This window comes from Odocoileus virginianus, chromosome 2 (assembly GCF_023699985.2).
Source record: "Odocoileus virginianus isolate 20LAN1187 ecotype Illinois chromosome 2, Ovbor_1.2, whole genome shotgun sequence".
NCBI lineage: Eukaryota > Metazoa > Chordata > Mammalia > Artiodactyla > Cervidae > Odocoileus > Odocoileus virginianus.
The window spans coordinates 63,475,212-63,500,509 of NC_069675.1; the positions used below are offsets into that span (position 1 = coordinate 63,475,212).

The 25,298-nt window shown below is 35.4% G+C and overlaps 1 protein-coding gene across 4 annotated transcripts in view; it reads left to right on the top strand.

The window, feature by feature from the left end:
* APLF (aprataxin and PNKP like factor) overlaps positions 1-25,298 on the top strand; it is a 104,881-nt gene that overhangs the window by 8,340 nt on the left and 71,243 nt on the right. For 2 of the 4 annotated variants that reach the window (XM_020878587.2, XM_020878583.2), the window contains exons 2-3: positions 7,395-7,466; positions 17,955-18,127. In XM_020878587.2, coding sequence (XP_020734246.2) covers positions 18,021-18,127 — 107 coding nt within the window. In that variant the 5' untranslated portion in view covers positions 7,395-7,466; positions 17,955-18,020. The remainder of the gene's footprint in view (positions 1-7,394; positions 7,467-17,954; positions 18,128-25,298) is intronic. The other 2 variants (XM_070480389.1, XM_070480381.1) reach the window with 1 other exon arrangement.

The window sequence follows — 25,298 nt, forward strand, 5'->3', positions numbered from 1 at the left end:
TGCTAACAAAGGATAGGAGTGATTTCAGTGTAATTCTTTAGCCGGTGTATTCAGAATTTCTTTTCTAAGCTTCTGCTGTATGCTATGCTGTTCTTTTAATAATAAAATGTTCCTGTACTTGAATGCTCACTTTAGTTAACTTTTCTGTTTTCTAATATTCCTTCTCTGCCTGGCTGAGTATAAAGGAATTTATTGTCAGTGTCCAGTATCAATGTAACAGTTGTTAGAGTAGTGTGTGTTAATCATAATTACTTTGGCTACAAGTAACAAATGTGACAAACAGCAGTGTAATCAAGTTCATTTTTCTTCTGTAACAGAATCTCAGGGGCAATCGGTCCAGGGCTAGTGCAGCTGTTCAAGAAACCGCTGCTCTCTGCTCCTTCTTGGTCGAGCTTTGCATGTGGCTTTCCTGTCTGTACTCATAAGACACTGCTGTACTTCGAGGTGTTTACATGTGAGCAGGAAGAAAAGGAGAAAGGCAGAAGGAAAAAGGTGTAGGCCGGTTGAGCTTGTTCCTTTTTACCAGGAACACACAAGTCTTCCTAGACACTCTACTTGGTTTTGAAATATAGTTTTGTTAGGTATGGTGAGGCCCACGGACCAGGAGATGGTAGTCGTTGAAGAGAGACTTACAATTCCAGAGAGAAATAAGGGCCCACTGTGCCACACAGGACCACACAGGATTGGAGGAGGGCAGAAGGCAGAGAGCTAGGGGAACTGCAGGAAAGCCTTTCTTGTGGTTTTCTTGGAAATGAATGGGCAAGGCAGGGAAACAGAGTATCATAATTTAATTATATTGGACTCTGGGCTATAAGGGCCACCTCTCATTGTCTGATGCTAGCCAGGTGGTTAGGACAGTGTAAAAATCAGATAAAGCCAAGATTGGGGTGTGGCTTTGAGTGGGTTTATTTGCGTATGAAGGTTGCACTTGCGGGTAAGTCTTTTACTGCCTCTTTAGAAGTAGTCTTTCTCTAGTCAGCAAAGCCTTAGATATCAAAGCGTCAGATATAGAAACTAGAAAACATGGGTAATACACACTCTTTCATTTGTGCTTGGCGCTTGAACTAAGTATCTGAGCCATCTACAACGATGAGGAATTCTCGGCTTTTGGATGTTTTTAACTGGGTATAATGTTACCCTTAACAAAATTTAAGTAAAATTAGTGTTAAAGAAGAAATGAGTAGATACTGATTAAGCAACTAGCAGCATCTGGTGTACATGATATATGTGGAGAATTAGCATCTAAAAAGTTCCGGTGTCGTTTAAATCATGAGTTACAAATTGAAATGCCTGCGGAGGCCAGGTATGCAGAAGAGGGAGTGGGCTAAGTGGAAGATTGTAGGGAGTGCTGGGGACTCTGAGGGGATGGAGGGTACCTGTACTCTTCAGAGCACAAATTCAAAAAAGATACTGAGTGATTTCCTGTGTGTTGGCTACCAGTTGGTGGTGCTTAATCTAAATCAATTTTAAGAGAAAAAGTAGATATAACTAATAGAAGCTTCTTAATTTCAGTGGCATAGCTGTAAATTAAATCATACTTCAGTTATCATGTCACACTGCTTTTATCATGTTTGCTGCTTTTTCCATAACCTAATGATAATCCTTTTAGTATCAAACGAAAATGTACCAGCACTTTAAAAATATTAACTATTTTCCTCTCAACTTTTTATTTTGAAAGATTTCAGGCCTGTTGAAAAGTTGAAAGGCTGGTACAAAAACACCTATGTAGCCTTAACTTAGATTAGTTAATTGTTAACATTTTGCCACATTTACTTTCTCTTTCTCTGTTGCAAATTAGTGAGTTAGCAACAGACAAGCTGTAAGTATCTTTTTTTTTTGAAGAAAACCTTTTTATTTTTATGAGGTATAACTGATTAACAAACTGTTGTAATAATTTCAGGAGAACAGGGATGGTACAGTCATACATATACATGTATCCATTTCCCCCCAAACTCTCCTCCCATCCAGGCTGCCACATACCATTGAGCAGAGTTCCATGTGCTAAACAGTAGGTCCTTGTTGATTATCCATTTTAAATATAGCAGTGTGTACATGGCCGTCCCAAACTCCCTAACTGTTCCTTCCCCCATCCTTCCCTCTAGCAACCGTAAGTTCATCCTCTAAGTTCCTGAGTCTTTTTCTGTTTTGTGAGTTCAGTTGTATCATTTCTTTTTAGATTCTGCATATAAGGGATGTCATACGATATTTCTCCTTCTCTGACTTACTTCACTCAGTGTAACACTGTCTATCCATGTTGCTGCAAATGGCAGCTTTTCCCTCTTTTTAATGGCTAATACAGAGGATGAGATGGCTGGTTGGCATCACTGACTGGATGGGCATGAGTTTGAGTAAACTCCAGGAGTTGGTAATGGACAGGGAGGCCTGGCTTGCCGCGATTCATGGGGTTGCAAAGAGTCGGACACGACTGAGAGGCTGAACTGAACTGAACTGAATATTCCATTGTAATATACGTACCACATTTTCTTTATCCATTCTCCTGTTGATGGACATTTAAGTTGCTTCCAGGTCCTGGCTATTGTAAACAGTGCCGCAGTGAACACTGGGGTGCATGTATCCTTTCAGATCATGTTTTTCTCTGGATATATACCCAGGAGTGGGATTGCAGGGTCTTAGGGTAGCTCTATCTTTATTTTTTTAAAGGAACTTCCATACTATTCTCCATAGTAAGCCTTTAGCACCTTCTGAAGGATGTTACGCCTTTCAACCTACTCCCAGTAGCCTCTAACCAGTGTACTATGAGTCCTTACATTTCTTCACTTTTCTTTAACCTCTTCCCACTTGCAGACCAACATCATGGTCAATGCACTGCCTACTAAACCCTATGCGCTTTATTGTCTGCTGTGAATAGACGACTGGGAATTCACATAGCTCGTCTAGGTAGACTTGGTTGTGCTCTCAGAATACACAGGACCGCGTGGAAGTCTGAAGGCTTCTTGAAGCTTTATTTAGGGCTTCAGTTTTCCCAGAATGTCTACTTGCTTAATAAATAGCCATTCCGTCTTATTTCTAGTTTTTTAGTATGTCCTAGTTTAGACAGTTAAGCTGATGTTGAATCATCTAAAAAAGATGTTTTACATAATGATAACGAGGAAAGAAGTATAGCACTAAGAGCGAAGGTGCCTTTAAATCACAAATCCTGGCCCCTCTCCTTTGCTTACTGGCTCTGTAACCTCTCTGCCGTTCCAATTCTCACCTGTGAAATAAAGATGGTAGTATCTTCCACAGGTTTTGTGATGATGGGAAAAGATATATGTGATAAATATAGAACAGTGTTGTGGTCTTGATAAATAATTGCCATTACAATTTGTATGTTAATAAAAATGTGTGGGTATTTACTCTGCACAAAAAGCAGTGATTGCTGTTACATAAAGCAGGTCATCAGATCTTTAGGATCTGTTTATGACCTTACTCCTTTAAGCCCCTTACCACCCCCATCCTGAAATTAAAATAAGCTTTAAACATCATTTGTTAAACCTTTAAGCTTTCTATTGAAAAAGCATAAATTACTGTTTTGTATCACTGACTCAATGGACATGAATTTGATTAAACTCTGGGAGTTGGTGATGGACAGGGAGGCCTGGCATGCTGCAGTCCATGGGGTCGCAGAGAGTCAGACATGACTGAGCGACTGAGCTGATTGTTTTGTAACTTACTTGTTATTTAGAGGTGGGGCATAAAAGGGACAGTTGCAGCTGAATGCCTGAATGATGTTAATTTCAGAGACTCGAAAGCACTTTTGTGGGTACTATAGAAATACACAGCTTGCAGTGAAATCACACTGTTGAAGAAACATGTGTCCACTAGAGGTCATTAAACCTTTATATTATTGCTTTCTGCAAAAATTTGGCTTGAAAATGAAAGAAACCCAAGTTGGACTATTACAGGAACTGTAATTATATGTCATGGTTTTATATTTGACAGTTTGTTACTCTGTTGTAGAAGATCAATTTGTATAATTGAAGTTAACAATAAGATATTACTCCCCAAGTTATAAATAGAAACTTCTTACTCCTTGCCCCAGAATAATTTGCAGTTCTTGAAACTATTTCTAAATGATTACATGTAGGTGTAGAGTAATAATACATGACTTTTTCTCATGTATTTATTTTTGTTAATTATGGAATTGGAGTACTGTGAAGAGTGACCTACACAAGCAACTAAAATTCTCTGGACTTTCAATTTCCAATATGTAAAATGTGAATAACATTTATGACAGTGTTATGGTGAGGCTCAACATTTAAGTGAAAGTTCTATGCAAATGATAAGATCTGTGTGAATGGTGAAGTGGATTATCAGGTGACTGCTGTTTTGGGCCCACTAAGACACATTATGGGAAGAATATAGGAGCCTCCAAATTTCTATCCTCTTTTCTGATTGAATAGGCTAATAGTTTATATTTAATTTTTATATTTAATAAATATATTTATATTTAATTTATATTTAATAAATAGTTATATTTAATTTTTTATGAAATAGCCTTTGTAGCTAATAATGGGTGTATTTTAAGTAGGCTTCCCAGGTGGCTCAGTGGTAAAAAACCCTCCTGCCAATGCAGCAGTGCAGGAGATGCCGGTTTGATTCCTGGGTCCGGAAGATCCCCTGGAGGAGGAAATGGCAGCCCATTCCAGTATTCTTGCTGGGATAATGCCATGGGCAGAGGAACCTGGTAGGCTACAGTCCATGGGATTGCAAAGAGTCAGACAGGACTGAATGAACAAACACACATGCACCTGTAAGGTATTTTATTTTCGAAAATGTCCTAAAAATTAACTGTAGCTTTGTGGAAAAGTCACATATGTGAAATTTATTTCACTGTGATGCTTGATATTACTATTTTTATATAGTCACAGCCATAAGTCTAGTTGAGCTTAGCGTCACTATGAACAAAGCTAGTGGAGGTGATGAAATTCCAGCTGAACTATTTCAAATTCTAAAAGATGATTCTGTGAAAGTACTGCACTCAATATGCTAGCAAATTTGGAAGACTCAGCAGTGGCCACAGGACTGGAAAAGGTCAGTTTTTATTCCAATCCCAAAGAAAGGCAATGCCAAAGAATGCTCAAACTACCGCACAATTGCACTCATCTCACACTCTTGCAAAGTAGTGCTCAAAATTCTCCAAGCCAGGCTTCAGCAACACGTGAACTGTGAACTTCCAGATGTTCAAGCTGGTTTTAGAAAAGGCAGAGGAACCAAAAATCAAATTGCCAACATCTGTTGGATCATCGAAAAAGCAAGAGAGTTCCAGAAAAACATCTGCTTTATTGACTGTATCAAAACCTTTGACTGTGTAGATCACAACAAACTGTGGAAAATTCTGTCAAGAGATGGGAATGCCAGACCACCCAACCTGCCTCCTGAGAAATCTGTATGCAGGTCAGGAAGCAACAGTTAGAACTGGACATGGAACAACAGACTGGTTCCAGATTGGGAAAGGAGTAACTCAAGGCTGTATATTGTCACCCTGCTTATTTAACTTATATGCAGAGTATATCATGAGAAACGCTGGGCTGAATGAAGCACAAGCTGGAATCAAGATTGCCAGGAGAAATATCAATATCCTCAGATATGCAGATGACACCACCCTTACGGCAGAAAGCGAAGAAGAACTGAAGAGCCTCTTGAAAGAGGAGAGTGAAAAAGTTGGCTTAAATTTCAACATTCAGGAAATCTGAATGGCATCTGGTCCTATCACTTCATGGCAAATAGATGGGGAAATAATAGAAACAGTGACTTTACTTTTTTGGGCTCCAAAATCACTGCAGATGGTGTCTGCAGCCATGAAATTAAAAGACACTTGCTCCTTGGGAGGAAAGTTATGATCAACCTAGACAGCATATTAAAAAGCAGAGACATTACTTTGCCAATAAAGGTTCATCTAGTCAAGGCTATGGTTTTTTCAGTGGTCATGTATGGATGTGAGAGTTGGACTATGAAGCTGAGTGCTGAAGAATTAATGGTTTTGATCTGTTGTGTTGGAGAAGACTCTTGAGAGTCCCTTGCAAGGAGATCCAACCAGTCCATCCTAAAGGAAGTCAGCCCTGAATACTCATTGGAAGGACTGATGCTGAAGCTGAAACTCCAGTACTTTGGCTACGTGATGTGAAGAACTGACTCATTTGAAAAGACCCTGTTGCTGGGAAAAATTGAAGGTGGGAGGAGAAGGGGATGACAGAGGATGAGATGGTTGGATGGCATCACTGACTCAGTGGCCATGACCTTGGGTATTCTTGGGGATTTGGTGATGGATAGGGAAGCCTGGCGTGCTGCCATCCATGAGGTGGCAAAGAGTTGGACACAACTGAACTGAACTGAACAGCCGTAAGTGTGGAATTGCTCTTTGGTTAAAAAAATGAGTACTGATTCTTGAAAGTTTCGTATTTTTGCAAGTTTTTGCAGAACTAGTAGGACTGAACTGAATTGAACTGAGTGGATTTAATTGAATTTAGGCCTTGCTGCAGTCTGTTTTTACTGATAATTTTGGTCCTAATGTGGATAAGATTAGAGATGAAGTGACAGATACCAAGGTAATGACGAGATAGGCCAGATAATTATGCTATTAAATAAAGTTGGTGATTGAAACATTTTCATTACATAAAACTACAAATCATGAAGATAATCTGTCTTAACTGTTGTGTTAATAGCCATGTAGGGAAGGCTTGCTTGGCAATTTCAACACTTAAAAGTGCAAGCAATTTTTAAACTTTGGTGTGCAGAAGTGATTGTGGGCATAAGTAAAACACTACTTGCAGTAGTTGTCTCAAAGCAGAAAGCAAATGTATTTTTTAAATGTTTCTTCACTGTAAATATTTGGTTCTCACTGCTCTTCCTGTCTTCCTGCCCTCTTAACTGCTGCTCATGGTTCAAGTGCAGGTCTGCTTGACTTGGGTCTGCCTGGCCCCAGTGCTTGTAGTCAAACCTTTTACATTTACCAGACTCTTGCTTGTTAAGATCTTTTGTCATTATAACACATGGTATATTTTCTGTATTTGAAATGTTTCCTGATACATACATATTATATAGATTTTTTTCTTTCTCATCTTGTTAATTTTATTGATAATCCCTGCTAAAGATATGTCTTGAAATGATCGTGAAAGGTTTTGGGATCTATTAGGTTCCAAGCTTGAGTCTCTGCTTCACTATTTATTTTTCTGTGACTTTGGGGAGGCCTCTTAATCTCTGAGTTGTTTTCGATATGTATTCAGCAAGGACAGTCATTTCAATATACAGTCATTGAATGAGTAATAGATTTCATATCTAGTCTACTAATTTCAGAAACACTGCTGTGGGGTTTTTTGTTGTTGTTATTGTTTTTTGTTTGTTTGTTTTTAGAAGGTGACTGTGTTTGAAATGTTAATTTTTTCCCCCTGTAGATAACAGATAAGAGAGTGTCCAGAAGACATGCCATTCTTGAAGTGGTGGGTGCTAAGCTTCGAATCAAACCGGTAAATATGTCATTAATGATTTATTTTAACTTTTTCTCTCTCACCTTTTTCAAGCTCCTGATTGGAGGGGCTTATTCTTGAAGTTATGAAAATAGGGAATTAATGTTAGAGTGTGTTTCCCTTATTGCCAGAAGATAACTGGGAGATAAAGATCTAAACTATTTAAGCTTCTTTTTTTCCCATGCGGTAGTGCTACATTTCAGTTAGAATTTTATTGAAAGGTGACTGCCAGTTCATGTATGCATTACAATTTTGTTCATGAGTGGATATTACAAAGAAGATTCTATAAGAAAGTACCTACTGTGTAATGGTTAGTTTTGGGGGGATGGGGCAGCAAACAAAGTCACTTAAGTGTTCTCGGCTTGTTTTAATGGATTTCTATACCTAGAATATTTTCCAAATTGGCTTAAAAAAGATGCTTAGTTGGAGTTGTCCATCCCTGGATGAAAAGTATTCAGATATATTCTGAACTTCTATGACTATTTAAAAGAGTATTGATAATGTAAAACAAATAAAGGTGATTTTATTAATGGAAAATTTCTTCTTAAACTTCATCTATAAAGTGGGTCAAATTTCTGTATGGGAGTTTAATCAATGCTTACTCAAAGAAGACACCTTTTAGAAAACAGTCTTCACCTTACTTGGTCTTTAGTTAGATTGTGCTTATATAAGTAAACAGTTGTTTTTTGAGCACCAAATTGTGGTAGATACAAAATTAGAAGTTAGAGCAAATATTTCACATTAGGTTATAGATACAAAACTAAAATTGGGGATGATAACATTTATTTATTTAAATTATACCTTTGTTTATCTTTTAAATATTATCTGGTATAATTTTACTGAACTTTTAGTGTGTGAATTATATACATGAAAAAAATGTAAATAATTTTGCGCTTTTCTTGGTACTGTTGTTTTTGACAGCTTAGAATGTCTAATTCTACATAGTCAGTAAGTTGTTTAGTGGGAAGTAGAACTCAGGTTCTTTGAACCTTTGCAGTAGGGTTTTTTTTTTTTTTTCCATCACATTGTCCAAGTCAGGATTTTTTTTTACCATTTGGTGTTCTTTAAAAAAAAAATTCATGGAGTTAAAACCAATTGTTGATTTATCTTCACAAAATATTTTAGTGCTTTCAGTTTAATAGAGCTTTAGAACTGAAAGCAATCTTGGATTCAGGCTTATGTATGTGCTCATTTGATTGGGGCCAGAACTGTCATTGCCTATCAGTGGAGAAGAGAATTTCTTATCAGTAAATGGTACTGGGACAGTTTGTTGTTTGTTAGGGGGAAAAAAAAATAGACCTTGTACCTCAAACCATACATAAAAATCAATTCCAGCTAGATTAAATGTGAAAGTCAGAATTATAAAACTATTAGAAAATATAAGAGAAAACCTTTATGACCCTAGAGTGGGGAAATATTTTTAAATAAGATATAAAAAGCAGAAACTGTAAAAGAAAGATTGGAAAAAAAAGCCAATTACGTTAAAATTAAGAACCTTTGCTGATCAAAATATAATGAAAATGAAAAATGCCACAGGGAGAAGATATTTAAAACATGTAAAATTGACAAAGGGATGATATCCAAAATTTATAGCAAATGCTTTCAATTAATAAGAAAAAGATAATCCAGTAGAAAAATGGGCTGAAGACTTGAGTTTCACCTTACAGAAATGAAAATCTGATGGTTAGTAACATGAAAAGCAGGCATACAGTCTTCTTATTAGCTGGGGAAATAAATGAAACCACAGTGAGATACCATTGTATACACAACAGATTGGCAAAAATACAAAGTCTAACAATTTAAGTGTTGGTGAGGATGTAGAACAAGTGGAATAGTGATGAACTGTGGGTGGGAGCTCAAATGGTGCAGCCACTTTGAAAAATAGCTTAGTGTTATTTCCAAAAGTTGAAGGCTTGTATTCCTTCCAAACCAGACCTCATACATATACAGGATGTATACAAGAGCCGTAAGAGTGAAATTGTATGATAGCAAAACACCAGAAGTGAAAGAAATTTCCACCAACAGTAAAATCAATAAATATATTGTGATATATTCATTTAATGAAATACCGTACAATGAAGATACTGTGAAAACTGAGAAAATATAGATTAAAATCTGGAACAAAGTATTGAATGATAAAAACATGCATTGGAAGAATGTATATATAGTATGGCTCCATTTATATAAGATTAAAAATCCTGCAAAATTAACAATATATTCTGTGGTCAGACCTAGGTGGTGAATAGGAAACAGTATGTACAATAGTCAGGGCAGTTTTGTCTGAGGGAACTGAGAAGAGAGTGAATAGGGAAAGACAGGGAACGTCAAAGGTAATGGTAATATTCTTCTTAAACTGGGTGGTGGGTCTGCACATATTACCTTACATTAGTTACCGCTCTGAAAAATTAATATGGAATATTTATAACATGAAAAAAGTTATGAATACTACAGCAGTTATTTCTGTAATGCCAGACTACCAAACATTGGAAGACACAAGAAAAGTTTTTTTATGGAAATGTGCAGTTCTAGTACTAGAGTTTGATTCCTCTTTTAGAAAAATATTTAATTGGGTTTTTGTTTTATTCCCAGAATTATTAAATTCACATTATATTAGTTGAAGGAAAACTGACTCTTGGATTTAGTGATATATGTGTAGTTTCTTTGCTTTATGTAATGCTTGATTTCTTGTTTATATTAATATAGTGTCAATAAAATATCCCCTTGAAATAGATTTATTTATTTAATCAGCCTGTTATTGTTGCTGTACCTTCAAGGTGTAATGTAGGGAAATTTAGAGGAATTCTAATACAGACTTTGGTAATGAAATTTAAGATCAGTAGTAATGAGTATGAGATGGACAGATAACTTCTAGTCTTTATCATAATGTTAGATATCACTTATTCTCTGTTCCTAGTCAATTACAAATTATTTGATCTACTAAAGCAGATTATATATGCACTATAATAAAATGTTGAGAAGTTTTAGTTTAAAAAGCTTTGTAAAATTGCATAAATAAATATAGCAAATATTTTGTTATGATGATCCCTTCCATAAGCTATATATTTCACAGTTATGTTTATGTAGTTAAATATTGTAATGTTATGTGTAAGTAATTAAATATTTTTTTGCTTTCCCTCAAATTAAACAAAAAAGTAGCTTTGTCAGTGATACATGAATGCAATTAGGGCAAGAGCTAATTTAGACTTTTAGATTGGATGAATCTGTCTCTTTTTTCCCGTTCTGATATTTCCTTTAGAAAAGGCTGTGGCACTTAGTAGTTCTAGGAAACAGTGCATGAGGAGATAATATTAACTCAGGAGGAGATGATGTTAGCTTTTTTGTGTGTCATTTAAATTTAATCTACAGTCTGGTATCAGCAGGGAGAAAATGCATTATGAAGGCAAAATGACAATGTTCTCTATAAAAGACTGTATCACCAGTGGTTAGTTTTATCCTCCGGGTGTTATTTCATTTTAATAAAAACTTACTTCCTGGTTCTTGGATGACTGAAGGAGTAATTTTATAACTTTAAATTGCAAAGATATTTATTTTTTGCCATTTCATATTGGTTCTCAAAATATATGGCTTTGAGTGATTTTTTCTATTGCACAGTGAAATTTCTGAGTTGTGATTATTTTTATCCCATGAAATTAAGACTGTACTTGTAAAATAGCTATTAAAGTAGCTTTTCCACAACTCATTTTGTTTTTTTTTTATTTATGTATTTTTTTTCCAATAGCATTGACTTTTATTCATTTATGTTAAGTCACCTGAAATGGTATCTGTTGCATTTAAATGCTCATTAATGTAAATGGCTGAACAAATCCATTTTAATGAATATTCAATCCATTAAAAAAACTCAATATCCCACATAATTAAAGTCACTTCAACATAGCCTCATGACAACTCCCACACCAAAACAGTACTTTATTTTGTAAATTTTGACCCATTATTACTCCCATGTTATTTATGATCTTTTCAGCTGTCAAGAGCACAAGGTGAAGAAAAAATTTAGTTAGATGGGGGTTGCACTTGGAAAATAAAAGTTCAAGAGAATGAATATTTTGCCATGCTCATTAAAAGTGCACAGTCTGTTACAGGTTGACACATTGATTGACCTGATTTATGCAGAATTAATAAGCTATTCAGATAGTGTAGCTTTAGTATGCTGCACATGGTACTGGCAGCCTGGGAATTCATAGATGGACTTGGGACCCAGCAGATTTGAAACATGTATATGGAGTTTAAGAAATTTATTTTCCAGGTGCAACCCCCATCTAACTCATTTTGTTTAAAAAAAACAAAGAACTTTCAAAATTAAAAAAAAAAAAAAAACAATATTGAAGAGCTTTTAAAAAATTTTTGACACATTAATCTTTCTTTAATATTTAGTGATAACTCCAAGAGAAAGCTATAGGAAATTGATTTGTATTTTAGTTCCATTTTTTCAGGGGGATAATGCAGCCTTTGTACCACTTTGAAGAATACAGCATACTCATTTAACTTCATATTTATAATCACATGGATCTGTGAAAAGGCACATACCTCATGTATACCTCTCATACAGGTAGCTTGTATCTTTTTATTTACTGTGGGTCTGGGTTTGCCAGTGTTTTCCCTGCCCTTTTCTGCCAGCCTCATTGAAGGAATCAGAGCCTTCCATCTTTTTTTGGTCTCATCGTTTGGATATTAAGAAGAATCTTTAAATACATTTAAGTCTGATTTGGGGGAAGAATTGGAAAGATATTTAGTTATTGATTATATTTTTAAAATATAAGTCTAATTCAGTCTGCTTTTCTTTTTTGTTATTAAACACTTTTTAAACAGGCCACACATGCACAAAACATACATACTTTTTTTAAAAAGTCAGTTTAGTGTATATTTAAGATAGTTGTCAATTTTGGCCATATTTATAAATATATTGATATTAAAGTATTTATAGTATTCTATTAATTTTTAAAAGTTTTGTTTTATGAGTACTTATTTCACTGTTTTCATTCCAAATATTCTATATATATTCTCCCTTTTTATTAATATCACTAGATTTTTGTCTACTTTTTACTTATAAAAAACTATCTTTTGGATTTCTTATATACATGGCTTTTTAGTTGGAGTATACATAGTTTGATATAGTTTTTCTTTTTTTTTAGCTTACTGAATGAGTAATATTTATTTAGATGTTAATTATAGGATCAAACATCAGATCTCTTGAGATGTCACTTTTGTGCTTAGTTTTGGGATCTCCTGGTATGGACATTTTTAGGAAAAGAAAAAGATAATGATGGACCACACAGATTGGCCTACTTTCTTTGTGGATGGATTTGCTAAATGCTTAGTATTTAACCACCTATATTTAAATATTAAGTGCTTTCAGCTGAGGAAAAAATACTCAAGTTGATTTTTGTTTGACTTTGGGTTTTTGATGTCTTTTTAAAGACATATAATCAGTTTCCTTTCTTAAATATTTAACCTTTTCTTCTCTTAGAATTTTATGCTTTTGTATTTAACATCTTAGCTTTTGTAAACTTAGGGCTGTATCATTATTTAATATTGTTTAGAGATTCATCTGAGTTTTTCAAATACTCATGAACATCATCTTATCTTAACCTATGAGAAGGAAACCTCAGAGTTCAGGCAGAAACTCTGCATATTCGTATTTTGACTGTTGTCCTTCCCACTACCCAGCATTCCTTACTGGTGACCATGACATATCAAGAAAGGGGAGGCTTCACTTAAAAGGCTGAGGAATAACAGGGAACATTTCCAAGCCCAGCAACGTGTGAAAGCACTCAGAAGTTCTAACCATATGCCAGAGTGCCACACTGAGAGAGAAATTAGGGGTGGCTGATAACATAATGAAAGGTTAAGTTCAATTATAACTTAGAAAATATCAAACATTCACAGCTCTTTTTAGGAATATAATGTTGCATAAATTACACTGCATCTCTATTCTTATGCCATCTTGTTTGTAAAATTTTATATTACTATAGTTTGTAAAATGACTCTGACCCAGTGAAATAAAGTAAAAGTCGCTCAGTTGTGTCTGACTCTGCGACCCCATGGACTATGCAGTCCATGGGATTCTCCAGGCCAGAATACTGGAGTGGGTAGCCATTCCCTTCTCCAGGAGGATCTTCCCAAAACTCAGGAATCAAATCCAGGTCTCCCACATTGCAGGCGGATTCTTTATCAGCTGAGTCACAAGAGAAGCCCAGTGAAATAATTACTTACCAAATTTGAGGGCTTCCCTTAGTAGCTCAGAGGAGAAGGGAATGGCAACCCACTCCAGTACTTTTGCCTGGAAAATCCCATGGATGGAGGAGCCTGGTAGGCTACAGTCCATGGGGTTGCTTAGAGCTGGACATGACTGTGCGACTTCACTTTCACTTTTTACTTTCATGAATTTGAGAAGGAAATGGCAACCCACTCCAGTATTCTTGCCTGGAGAGTCCCAGGAACGGAGGAGCCTGGTGGGTTGCTGTCTATGGGGTTGCACAGAGTCGAACTCAACTGAAGCGACTTAGCAGCAGTAGCAGCTAGTAGCTCAGACAGTAAAGTCTGCCTGCAATGCAGGAGAGCAGGAGACCTGGGTTCGATCCCTGGGTCAGGAAGATGCCTTGGAGAAGGAAATGGCAACCCACTACAATATTCTTGGTCTGGAGAATCCCATGGACAAAGGAGCCTGGTGGGCTACAGTCCATGGGGTCGCAAAGAGTCAGACATGACTGAGCGACTAACACACACACACCAAATTTATATATCCTCTATTTTTAATTTCTAATTCTGTCCTTTCCTCCAAATTTTATTTTACTGCTTTTTAATCTTTTTCAGCATAGACAGGAAATAGAAATGTTTCCCCTTGCAGATACACCTGGGAAGGACTTAAGGCTAGATCCTCATGAAATTCAGTTGCTGGAACTAGATAAATTGTATTCCTTGCAGCTTTCAGAGTTTTTTCTTTTTTAAAAATTGAGCTTATAGGTAGCAGTGCTTATTTTCCTGGCAGCTTTTACTTTAATACTCCTAATCCTGTAGTAGGTCTGCTCCCCACGCTACCTACCCCTCTACTCCCCCACTCCCCACCCCCCACACTAGCCACAGGCCTGGGTTAAATGTACTGTTTGGATGGTTTAGCTTCTAAAATGTAGTCACTTTCTTTCCCAATTTAGCTAAATACTTTCTGATTCCTCTACCCAAATTCTATGATTTTGTGGTTAACTTAAAAGTATATTATGGTATTTGATCAGATGAAGTCATATGAAGTTACAGCTAATGTTACTTGTGTGATTTTCTTGGGATTTTGAAAGCTAGTAAGCTTTTGTGCTGAGCTGTTGGCCACCAGGAGCTTTTTAGAGGATGAAAGTGGATTCTGTTTAAAATTTAGTTTACCTAATTGTATAGATTATATGGATTTAGCCAATTTTAGGGGTGAATCTATTTAAGTGACTCAACAGATAGCATTTTTAGTAAGTACATTGGGTTTCCAGCCTCACTTCTTATAGTAAACTATTTGGAACCATTCCTGAGATTATTCGTTTAATGACTGATGGTTGAAATATCATCGATTCTTCCTGCTACTAGAGACTCCTATAGTCATTTTAATCATAGACTGTTAGAACTGTGGTAGATAATTATCTGTGCCCAGGGACCTTAGAGTCTAGTGGTGATTTGTCAGATGATTATAGGTAATCTTTGACTGGTAGAAACTGGTTCCAATAGTTCAAGCAGAAAGGTGGTTGGGATAAGACATTACTGAGGCTGTTGTAAACAACAGAGCATTTTTTAGTAGGTATTAATGATTGGGCCAAAGATTGTATGTATAGGGCAAAGATTTTGGTGTATGAAGGTGGAAGTTGGGGTTGGAAACCTCTGTAGGTTTATGAAGACCCTTCATTTCTATGCTTTTTTATATTGGAGAAGCCTCAGAGGGCTTATGTAGAAAAATGTAAAAAGTAACCTGGGAAGCAGTGAGGTGATAGAAGACTGGGAGACTTGATGTGATGTTAGCGAAAGTAAGAAATGCACACAGTGGGTAAGAGTTTGAATTAGGGCCATGACTGCAAATGGTAAAGAGAAATGGACCTGGTATACTTTATAGAGGTAAATGATCTGGAACTTACATTTGAATGGAATGAAAAAGGTTATAGATGTTCAGTAAAAGTTTGTGGATATTTTGCTGTGGCTTAATATAGAAACTAAATCAGAATATATTTACCGTTTAAATACCCTGTTCTTTTGGAAATAGACATTTTTAAAAAATAAAAACAAATGAAAAATATAATGCATAGTAATATACCAAAGTTAATAACAGTATTTGCTTCATGTTTATAATAATATTCTAAACTTACTTATATTTTACTTAGTTTGTATTCCATAAATGATTAAGATTTTTTAAAAAAGAAAATAACTATATTTAATAAAAATTTTAAACTGAGTTTCCCAATGGAAAGAAAATTTTTGAGGGGTAAAAAGAAAAAAAAAATACCAATGCATTTCTAGAACTTGAAAATACATTTAAAAAGAAGCCTATTGTAAGCTTCCTTAATTTTTCTCTAATATTTTTTACAGTAGTAACAGAAGATTTTACCTTTTGAATTTATACTCAGTTCAAGTCTGTTCAAACTCACGGTGAATAAGACATATCTTAACACCTATAGATAGTTTAAATGGTTGGGGTCAGAAAATGTTTTGATGTATGAATGAAAATATGCCTCTGTCTCAAGATACGTTCAGTTCAGTCGCTCGGTTGTGTCCGACTCTTTGCGACCCCATGAATCGCAGCACGCCAGGCCTCCCTGTCCATCACCAACTCCTGGAGTTTACTCAAACTCATGTCCATCGAGTCGGTGATGCCATCCAGCCATCTCATCCTCTGTCGTCCCCTTCTTCTCCTGCCTCCAATCCCTCCCAGCATCAGGGTCTTTTCCAATGAGCCAACTCTTTGCATGAGGTGGCCAAAGTATTGGAGTTTCAGCTTCAGCATTAGTCCTTCCATTGAACACCCAGGACTGATCTCCTTTAGGATGGACTGGTTGGATCTTCTTGTAGTCCAAGGGTCTCTCAAGAGTCTTCTCCAACACCACAGTTCAAAAGCATCAATTCTTCGGCGCTCAGCTTTCTTCACAGTCCAACTCTCACATCCATACATGACCACTGGAAAAACCATAGCCTTGACTAAGATGGACCTTTGTTGGCAAAGTAATGTCTCTGCTTTTTAATATGCTGTCTATGTTGGTCATAACTTTTCTTCCAAGGAGTAAGCATCTTTTAATTTCATGGCTGCAATCACCATCTGCAGTGATTTCAGAACCCCCAAAAATAAAGTCTGACACTGTTTCCACTGTTTCCCCATCTATTTCCCATGAGGTTATGGGACCAGATGCCATGATCTTAGTTTTCTGAATGTTGAGCTTTAAGCCAATTTTTTCACTCTCCTCTTTCATTTTCATCAAGAGGCTTTTTAGTTCCTCTTCACTTTCTGCATTAATGAATTATAAATAGAAAAATTGAGAATGTTCAGCATATGTCAATCTCAAGGTGATGTTTATGTTGCTGTGCTGGAGAGATGGTTGATGTCTCCAGAAAAAAATGTCATTTAAACTGATAAAGTAGACAGATGGGTGGTAGGGGGAGTTGCTCTATATAAAATTCTTAAAGAAAAAAAAAGAAAATCTGCATTAATGTGGATTGCTTTGTTATATGCTAAAGCTTATTTATTTAAAAGACCCAGTAGTATGGATGTCAAGAAGGCTATCTGGAAATGGCTACTTTCAGTTTGATTCTAGTTAGAATTTTTAAGATGCCTTTCAATAGGTCTTAGTTACGGAGGCAGCTCTCGTTGTCTTTGCTAACATGAGGTAATTCGTGGAAACATAATTCAAAATAGTGACTATTGTAATAGTTTTGACAGTGATATATATTTGCTTCTTGCAATTTGAATATGGATGATGATCTTCAGAGGGGAGTTTCATTGAAACAAAATAAGATTCTTTTGTGAGGATTTTTTTTTTTTAAATAAGGTATGTTGTTTGCTTGAGATATTTGGTCAGAATTTTCCTTCCCATAGAGTCTCATTTTTTAATTGTAGTATTTCTTAGGGGAAAATAAACAGAAAAGAATTTTCAAGGGATTAGTGAATTTTGGATAAAAATTGGGGGACGCAATTTCCATACTGATAATTATTTTTCATGTTTCTCTTTCCAGTGTCCAGTCATCTCTCAAGAAAAGTATCTTTTAACCAGTTAATTAATAACTTTGCTTTTTTCTTTGATTCCTAGAGAAATCAGAAGTATAATAAAACTATTTTTTTGTATGGTTAGATTATAATTATATGGTTCCTTGAAGTGTCAAATTTATTAGACTTTTCAGTGTAAATTTATACTTAAAATTGTTTTGGCACTAAAATTTTGAATCCATTCATATTTAGTTGTATTTTTGTCATGATTTTGAATTATAACATCACTGTATTCTGTTTTTTAAATTTGTTAGCTACACACAAATCCATGTTTTTATCAGTCTTCTGAGAAGAGCCAGTTCTTACCATTGAAGACAAATATGTGGTGCTGGTTGAATCCTGGAGATCGTTTTTCTTTCTTAGTTGACAAATACATTTTCTGTGTCTTGTCTACACATTCTGAAATGGAAATGGAGTGTACTTTAAGGTAAGATTGCCTGATGAAGTGTGATTAAAGTAATGATATTTGTAGTCTAATTCCTGAGTCATCCACAAAAGCTTCAGTTGAAACCACTCTAGAATTTATAAATATGGTGGCAATGTAGGTCTTTCTTGATGTGTGTGTGTGTGAATGTGTTTCTAGAAAACAGTTGGTTTTGGAAACTTATGCCTCAGTAGTGATTGCTTCTATATATTTCATCTTTTACAAACATTATGTTTAGAATGCTTTTTCCATCAAATAATAATCAGGATAATTAATATGAAACTATATTTTCTTAATCTTTTCTTTTTTTAACTTTAAAAATTTTCTTAAGATATTAACCTCTGGTTTAGACTATACTTGTGTAATTCCTCTTTCTTATGAGAATAATAGAAAATATATAATAGGGAAACTGATGAAATGAGGTATTACAATAAATAGGTGATGTAAAGTTATAATTAATGCAGTGAGTTTTATTGAGGCAGTCATTAGCAGATTATTTGCCTTTGTTTAGCTTTTAAATTATAGAATATTTAAACTGGACCTATAGAAGTAGATGGGCAAAATTATATAGAGTATATTCTTTGATTGCACTGGTATTAAATTAAAAATCAATAAAAATACAATATCTAGGAAGATCTTCAAATATTTTGAAATTAAGCAGCATGTACCAAGTAGCCCATGGGTCCAAGAGAAATCTCAAGGGCAATTAGGAAACATTTTGAACAAAATAATACTGAAAGCATAACAGAAACATTTATGACAGTAAGCATTTGAGGAAAATTTATATTAAATGCTTTTATTAGGAGAGAGGAAAGCTATATAATGAATGCTATATGCTTCTACTTTTAGAAGATAGACAATCAGGAGTAAATTAATCCCAAAAAGGAAATAATAAGAAAAATAAGACTAGAAATCTGTGAATAGAACATAGACAAATAACAAAGAAAATCAACAAAGCCTAAAGTTAGTTCTTTGAAAAGACTAATAAAATTGATAAGACCTTAGTAAGGCTTACTAAGGAAAAAAAAAGCTGGAAAACAAATGATCAATACCAGAAATGGAACAGGGGGTATCACTACTGACCCTGCAGAGCTTGAAAGAATAATGAAGAAATTATTATTTAAAATTCTATGGGAGTAAAATTGATGGCCTAAATGAATACATAACATTTCTTGAAAAACAAAATTTACAAAAACTGACACAGGAAGAAATAGAAAGTCTGACGAATCCTATATTCATTAAAGAAATTGAGTTCCTAATTTAAGAATTTCCCACAAGGAACTTCACCAGTGAATTCTTTTTAACTGACAAGGAATGAATAATACCACTGTTATACTTTTTTCTCCAAAATAGAAGAGAGTACGCTTCACCATTCATTTTATGATGCTTTTATAGTCCTAATAGCAAAATCAGATAAGAACATTACAAAAGAAGTAAATATAGACCCAAATTCCTTATAAGAAGATATTTACAAGTCACAACCAGCAATGTGTAAAAAGACCAAGTGAAATTTGAGAACTGCAAGGTGAGTTTATCATATAAAAATCATTCAATGAAATTTACTGTAACAGATTAAAGAACTGTCATTTCAGTAGATGCATAAAAGTTGTGACAAAAATTTAATACATGTTTATGATTAAGTTTTAAAAACCTTAGAGAAAACTAGGAAAAAAAGGAAGTTTCCATCCTATAAAAAAATACTTAATAGTGAAGTATTGGAAAGTTCTCTCCCTACTGTTGGGGGCAAAACAGAGATATCCGTTTATTGGAGGTCCTAGCCAATCCAGTAAATCAAGAAAAAGAAACAAAGGGCATCCTATTGAAAAGAAAAAAGCAAAACTGTCTTTATTTGCAGATGACATTATTGTCATCACTCTAAATTCTTTCTGATAGGTTCCCTGTTTCCTCTCCATGTGTTAAGTTTTGTAGTCTTTTACCTTGCTCCTTCATCTGTAACATATATATATATACATATATATATATATATATATATATGTATATATATATATAGTCTTTTGTTTCTTTTTGTCTTTGATGGATGTGACTGTGTTCCTGTCTTACTAGTTCTTTGTCTTGAGGTTTCCAGCAGTAGAGTTTGCAGGCAGTTGGGTGTGGAGATGTGGACCTCTGGGATACCTCAGTCCAGTTAATCTCTCTATACTTTTATAATACATGTTGAAATATTTTAAAATTTGAATAAGAATAGAAAACCTATGTGCTTTGTGTAAGTTATAAGGACCCTGATTTCATTATAAACTCTTTCTTCCAACCAGCTATGAATTTAAGAAAGAGGTTTGAAGAGCAAAATAACAGTGCAGAATCTTGTCGTTTCTTCAAGTTCTCATTTTACTCCTGTCAGCATGCTTTTCATTTAGTATTTAGATTCTGTATAAATAAAGCCCATTCATAACTGACTTAGAGCTTATGGGTATGTATACATTAGCTCTAGTGTGTTCATTTTTCACTCTGTATATGTTTCTCTGAAATTATTGTATGAAAAGCTGTACTTTTTTCACAACTCTTGAGAGAAAGTGAAAAAAAAGTTTTATATTTTAGTTCAATTAAATTATGGCGTATTCCATATAGAAGGGCCAACATTAATTTTGCATTCCTGTTGCCTTCCCAGTAGTGGGTGCTTAGCAGCCGTTTCGCTGTTAGGTTGCTCAGCCATGTCCGACTCTTTGCAACCCCATGGGCTGCAGCACGCCAGGCCTCTCTGTCCTTCCCTGTCTCCCAGAGTTTGCTCAAACTCATGTCCATTGAGCTGATGATGACATCCAACCATCTCATCTTCCGTTGCCCCCTTCTCCTTCTTGGTTTCTTGAATACATGAATGAAATACTTTATAATATTTTCCTCATCTGAATCTCATTGTTGGTAAGCAAGTACAACATTCTCTCTCCGGAGTGACTGTTTTCTTTAAAACACTGTTGAGGAAAGGAAAGTAAATCGTTTGTACCAAATCATTTTTTCTTTCAAATTGTTAAAGTGCTTAATACTTAGTTTCCACTTAAATAGTTACTTTTAATCACTATTTAATTTTGGACAAAATAATGAAATGTTGATGAAAATGCCATTGTAGTATGAAAACAGGCATGTTTATAATTTATTTATAATTATTTTAAACTTTTAGGTCTAGCTCATTCATATTAATATATTTTGTATTAAAGACAAAATATATAACTTATATTTAAATATAACAGACTATAATTTTAAAAATAATTGCCAAAACAATCTTTATTGTTGCTGAGCTAAAACTATTTATATATTTATTTTTGGCTGTGCTGAGTCTTTGTTGCTGTGTGTGGGCTTTCTCTAGTTCCGGTGAGTGCAGGCTGCTGTTAGTTGTAGTGCATGGTCTTCTTACTGTGGTTGCTTCTCTTGATGCGGACCACGGGCTATAGGTGCATAGGCTTCAGTAGTTGGAGCACGCAAGTACTGGGCTTCCAAACAGTCTTTAAAAAGAAGAAAAAAGTTGGAAGATTCATACTTCTCAATTTCAAAACCAGCTACAAAGCTACAGTAATCGAGACAGTGTGATACTTGTGTAGGAAAGATATATGGATCAATGGAATAGAATTGACAGTCCAGAAATAAACCCTTGCACTATGGCCAATTAATTTACAATGAGAGTGCCAAAACAATTAAATGGAGAAAAGAATAACAAATGGTGCTGAGACAAATGCAAAATACTCCTACCTCACACCATATAAAAATAGATCAGAGACCTAACTAAAAGAGCTAAAACTATGAAATCCATAGGAAAAAACACTTGGATTAGGCAATGATTTCTTAGATATAACACCAAAAGCACAAGCAAGCAAAAATCTAGATAAATTGGACTTTATCACAATTAAAAACTTCTGTACTTCTAAGGATGTCATCAAGAATGTAAAAAGATTGCCCTCAGAATGAGAGAAAATATTTGCAAGTCACATATCTGATAAGGGACTTCTATCCAGAATATATAAAGAACCTTTATAATTCAGTAATAAGAGAACCCAATTTGCAAAATGGACTTGAGTAGACCTTTCTTCAGAGGTGTTACCCAACTGGCCAATAAGCACATGAAAAAAGATGCTCAACATGAAATGTAAATGAAAGCCACAATGAGCTCCCATTTCACATTCATTAGGATAGCTACAGTAAGACAGATAGTAAGAAGTGCTGGTGAGGTTGTGGAGAGATTGAAACTCATATATTTTGGTAGTGGGGTTGTAAGTCTTTACTGCCTCTGTGGAACTCATTCTGGCAGTTCCTCAGAATTTTAAATGTAGAGTTACTTGTGACCCAGTAATTCTACTCCTAGGAATATACACAAAAGAACTGAAAACAGCTGTATACACAAAAACTTGTATGATTCTATCTATATGAAGTGTCAGAAAATGTACATGCCTAGAGACAGAAAGTAGATGGCAGTTGCCAGGGCTGGAGAAGAGAATAAGTGACTACTAATGCATATGGTGTGAAAGTGCTGCACTCAATATGCCAGCAAATGTGCAAAACTCAGCAGTGGCCACAGGACTGGAAAAGATCAGTTTTCATTCCAATCCCTAAGAAAGGCAATGCCAAAGAATGCTCCAACTACTGCACAGTTGCACTCATCTCACACGCTAGTAAAGTAATGCTCAAAATTCTCCAAGTCAGGCTTCAGCAATACGTGAACCGTGAACTTCCAGATGTTCAAGCTGGTTTTAAAAAAGGCAGAGGAACCAGAGATCAAATTGCCAACATCCGCTGGATCATCAAAAAAGCAAGAGAGTTCCAGAAAAACATCTATTTCTGCTTTATTGACTATGCCAAAGCCTTTGACTGTGTGGATCACAATAAACTGTGGAAAATTCTGAAAGAGATGGGAATACCAGACCACCTGACCTGCCTCTTGAGAAACCTTTATGCAGGTCAAGAAGCAACAGTTAGAACTGGACATGGAACAACAGACTGGTTCCAAATAGGAAGAGGAGTACGTCAAGGCTGTATATTGTCACCATACTTATTTAACTTCTATGCAGAGTACATCATGAGAAACGCTGAGCTGGAAGAAGCACAAGCTGGAATCAAGATTGCTGGGAGAAATATCAATAACTTCAGATATGCAGATGGCACCACCCTTATGGCAGAAAGTGAAGAGGAACTAAAGAGCCTCTTGATGAAAGTGAAGGAGGAGAGTGAAAAAGTTGGCTTAAAGCTCAACATTCAGAAAACTAAGATCATGGCATCTGGTCCCATCACCGCATGGGAAATAGATGGGGAAACAGTGGAAACAGTGTCAGACTTTATTTTGGGGGGTTCTGAAATCACTGCAGATGGTGATTGCAGCCATGAAATTAAAAGACACTTACTCCTTGGAAGGAAGGTTATGACCTACCTAGATAGCATACTAAAAAGCAGAGACATTACTTTGCCAACAAGGTCCATCTTAGTCAAGGCTATGGTTTTTCCAGTGGTCATGTATGGATGTGAGAGTTGGACTGTGAAGAAAGCTGAGCACCGAAGAATTGATGCTTTTGAACTGTGGTGTTGGAGAACACTCTTGAGAGTTCCTTGGACTGCAAGGAGATCCAACCAGTCCATCCTAAAGGAGATCAGTCCTGGGTGTTCATTGGAAGGACTGATGCTGAAGCTGAAACTCCAGTACTTTGGTTACCTGATGCGAAGAGTTGACTCATTGGAAAAGACCCTGATGCTGGGAGGGATTGGAGGCAGGAGGAGAAGGGGACAACAGAGGATGAGATGGCTGGATGGTATCACCAACTTGATGGACATGAGTTTGAATAAACTCCGGGAGTTGGTGGACAGGCAGGCCTGCCATGCTGCGATTCATGGGGTCACAGAGAGTCGGACACAACTGAGCTACTGAACTGAACTGAATGCATATGGAATTTCTTTTTGAGACAATGAATATATTCCAAAATTAGATATTGGTGATGATTGTACAACTTTGTGAATATACTGAAAACTACTAAATTTTATACTTTAGAAGCATGAATTTCATGACTATATATATTATGTCTTGATCGCTGTTGCCAAAGAAAAGGAGAGCTCATTTATCTTTGTTTATTATATTCCAAGTTGTTAAGTTTTAACAAATTCTAGTTCACTGTATTATAAATCTGTGATAGTTGATTGCTCGAGGAAGTATTAATATTTGAAGCTAAAAATAGGAAGATGTTTATGTTACAGTGGCAGTATTTATATTTAAATAAAAGTGTACTAAAATCATTTGTACTTTGACCTATTTGGAACTAAATGTTAAATAGAATTTTGGGGGGGATCAGGTTTTTTGTTGTTATGTTTATTCTTGGTAAATACTAAAAAATTTCCCTATGGCCATAGGATGTATATTAGTGGATTTATGCCAGAATAGAAAAACTAGAAATGGAATGGATGATGTTGCTCAATTTCTAACTCTGTAAGTTGTGAAAAGTCATAGCATTTCTCTAGAGTGTTTCTTAATATTTTTCAAATAAAATAAATGTTAAGAAAATTTGAGGGAAAAAATTAGAATTTGGAAGCACACCTCTGTGTTGTGAGTAAAAGATTTGAATATTTTGTGGGAGTGCAGTTTTATGGGTAAAACAATCATACATTTTCAACTCCGAATCCCCTGTACCTGGCGTAGTATCTAACATACACTCGGTATTTTTAAAATATTTATTCAGTGAACAAAAACTGTAGTGTTACACAGAAACTTAGTCAAATTTTTGTTTTTGGCTGATTCCTGCCATGAATTCAAGTCTGCCTTTGAGGGAGGTTATTACTAGGCAATAACACAAAACAAATAAGATAAGCCACTAATTATTCTCAGCTAGACAAATTTTAAAAATCTTATATCTTTAATTTTTAAAATTTCCCTTTTACTGAGTAACATTTTACACATAGTAAAATTTACCCCCTTTAAATGTATAATTCGATGTAGTTTGACAAGTTTGTATAGTCACATTAAGAACCACAATGAGATATAGAACATTTTAATTTCCCCCCCAAATTCCATCTTGCCTCTTTGTGGTCATTCCTCTCCCCCACCCCAGCTTCTGGTGACTACTGATCTGATTTCTGTCCTTTCAGCTTTACCCCTTCAGAATGCCACATAAATGGATTCATATGATACATACTTTTGTGTCTGGCTTCTTTCACTTAGCAAACTGCCTTTGAAATTCCCAAGATGTTGCAT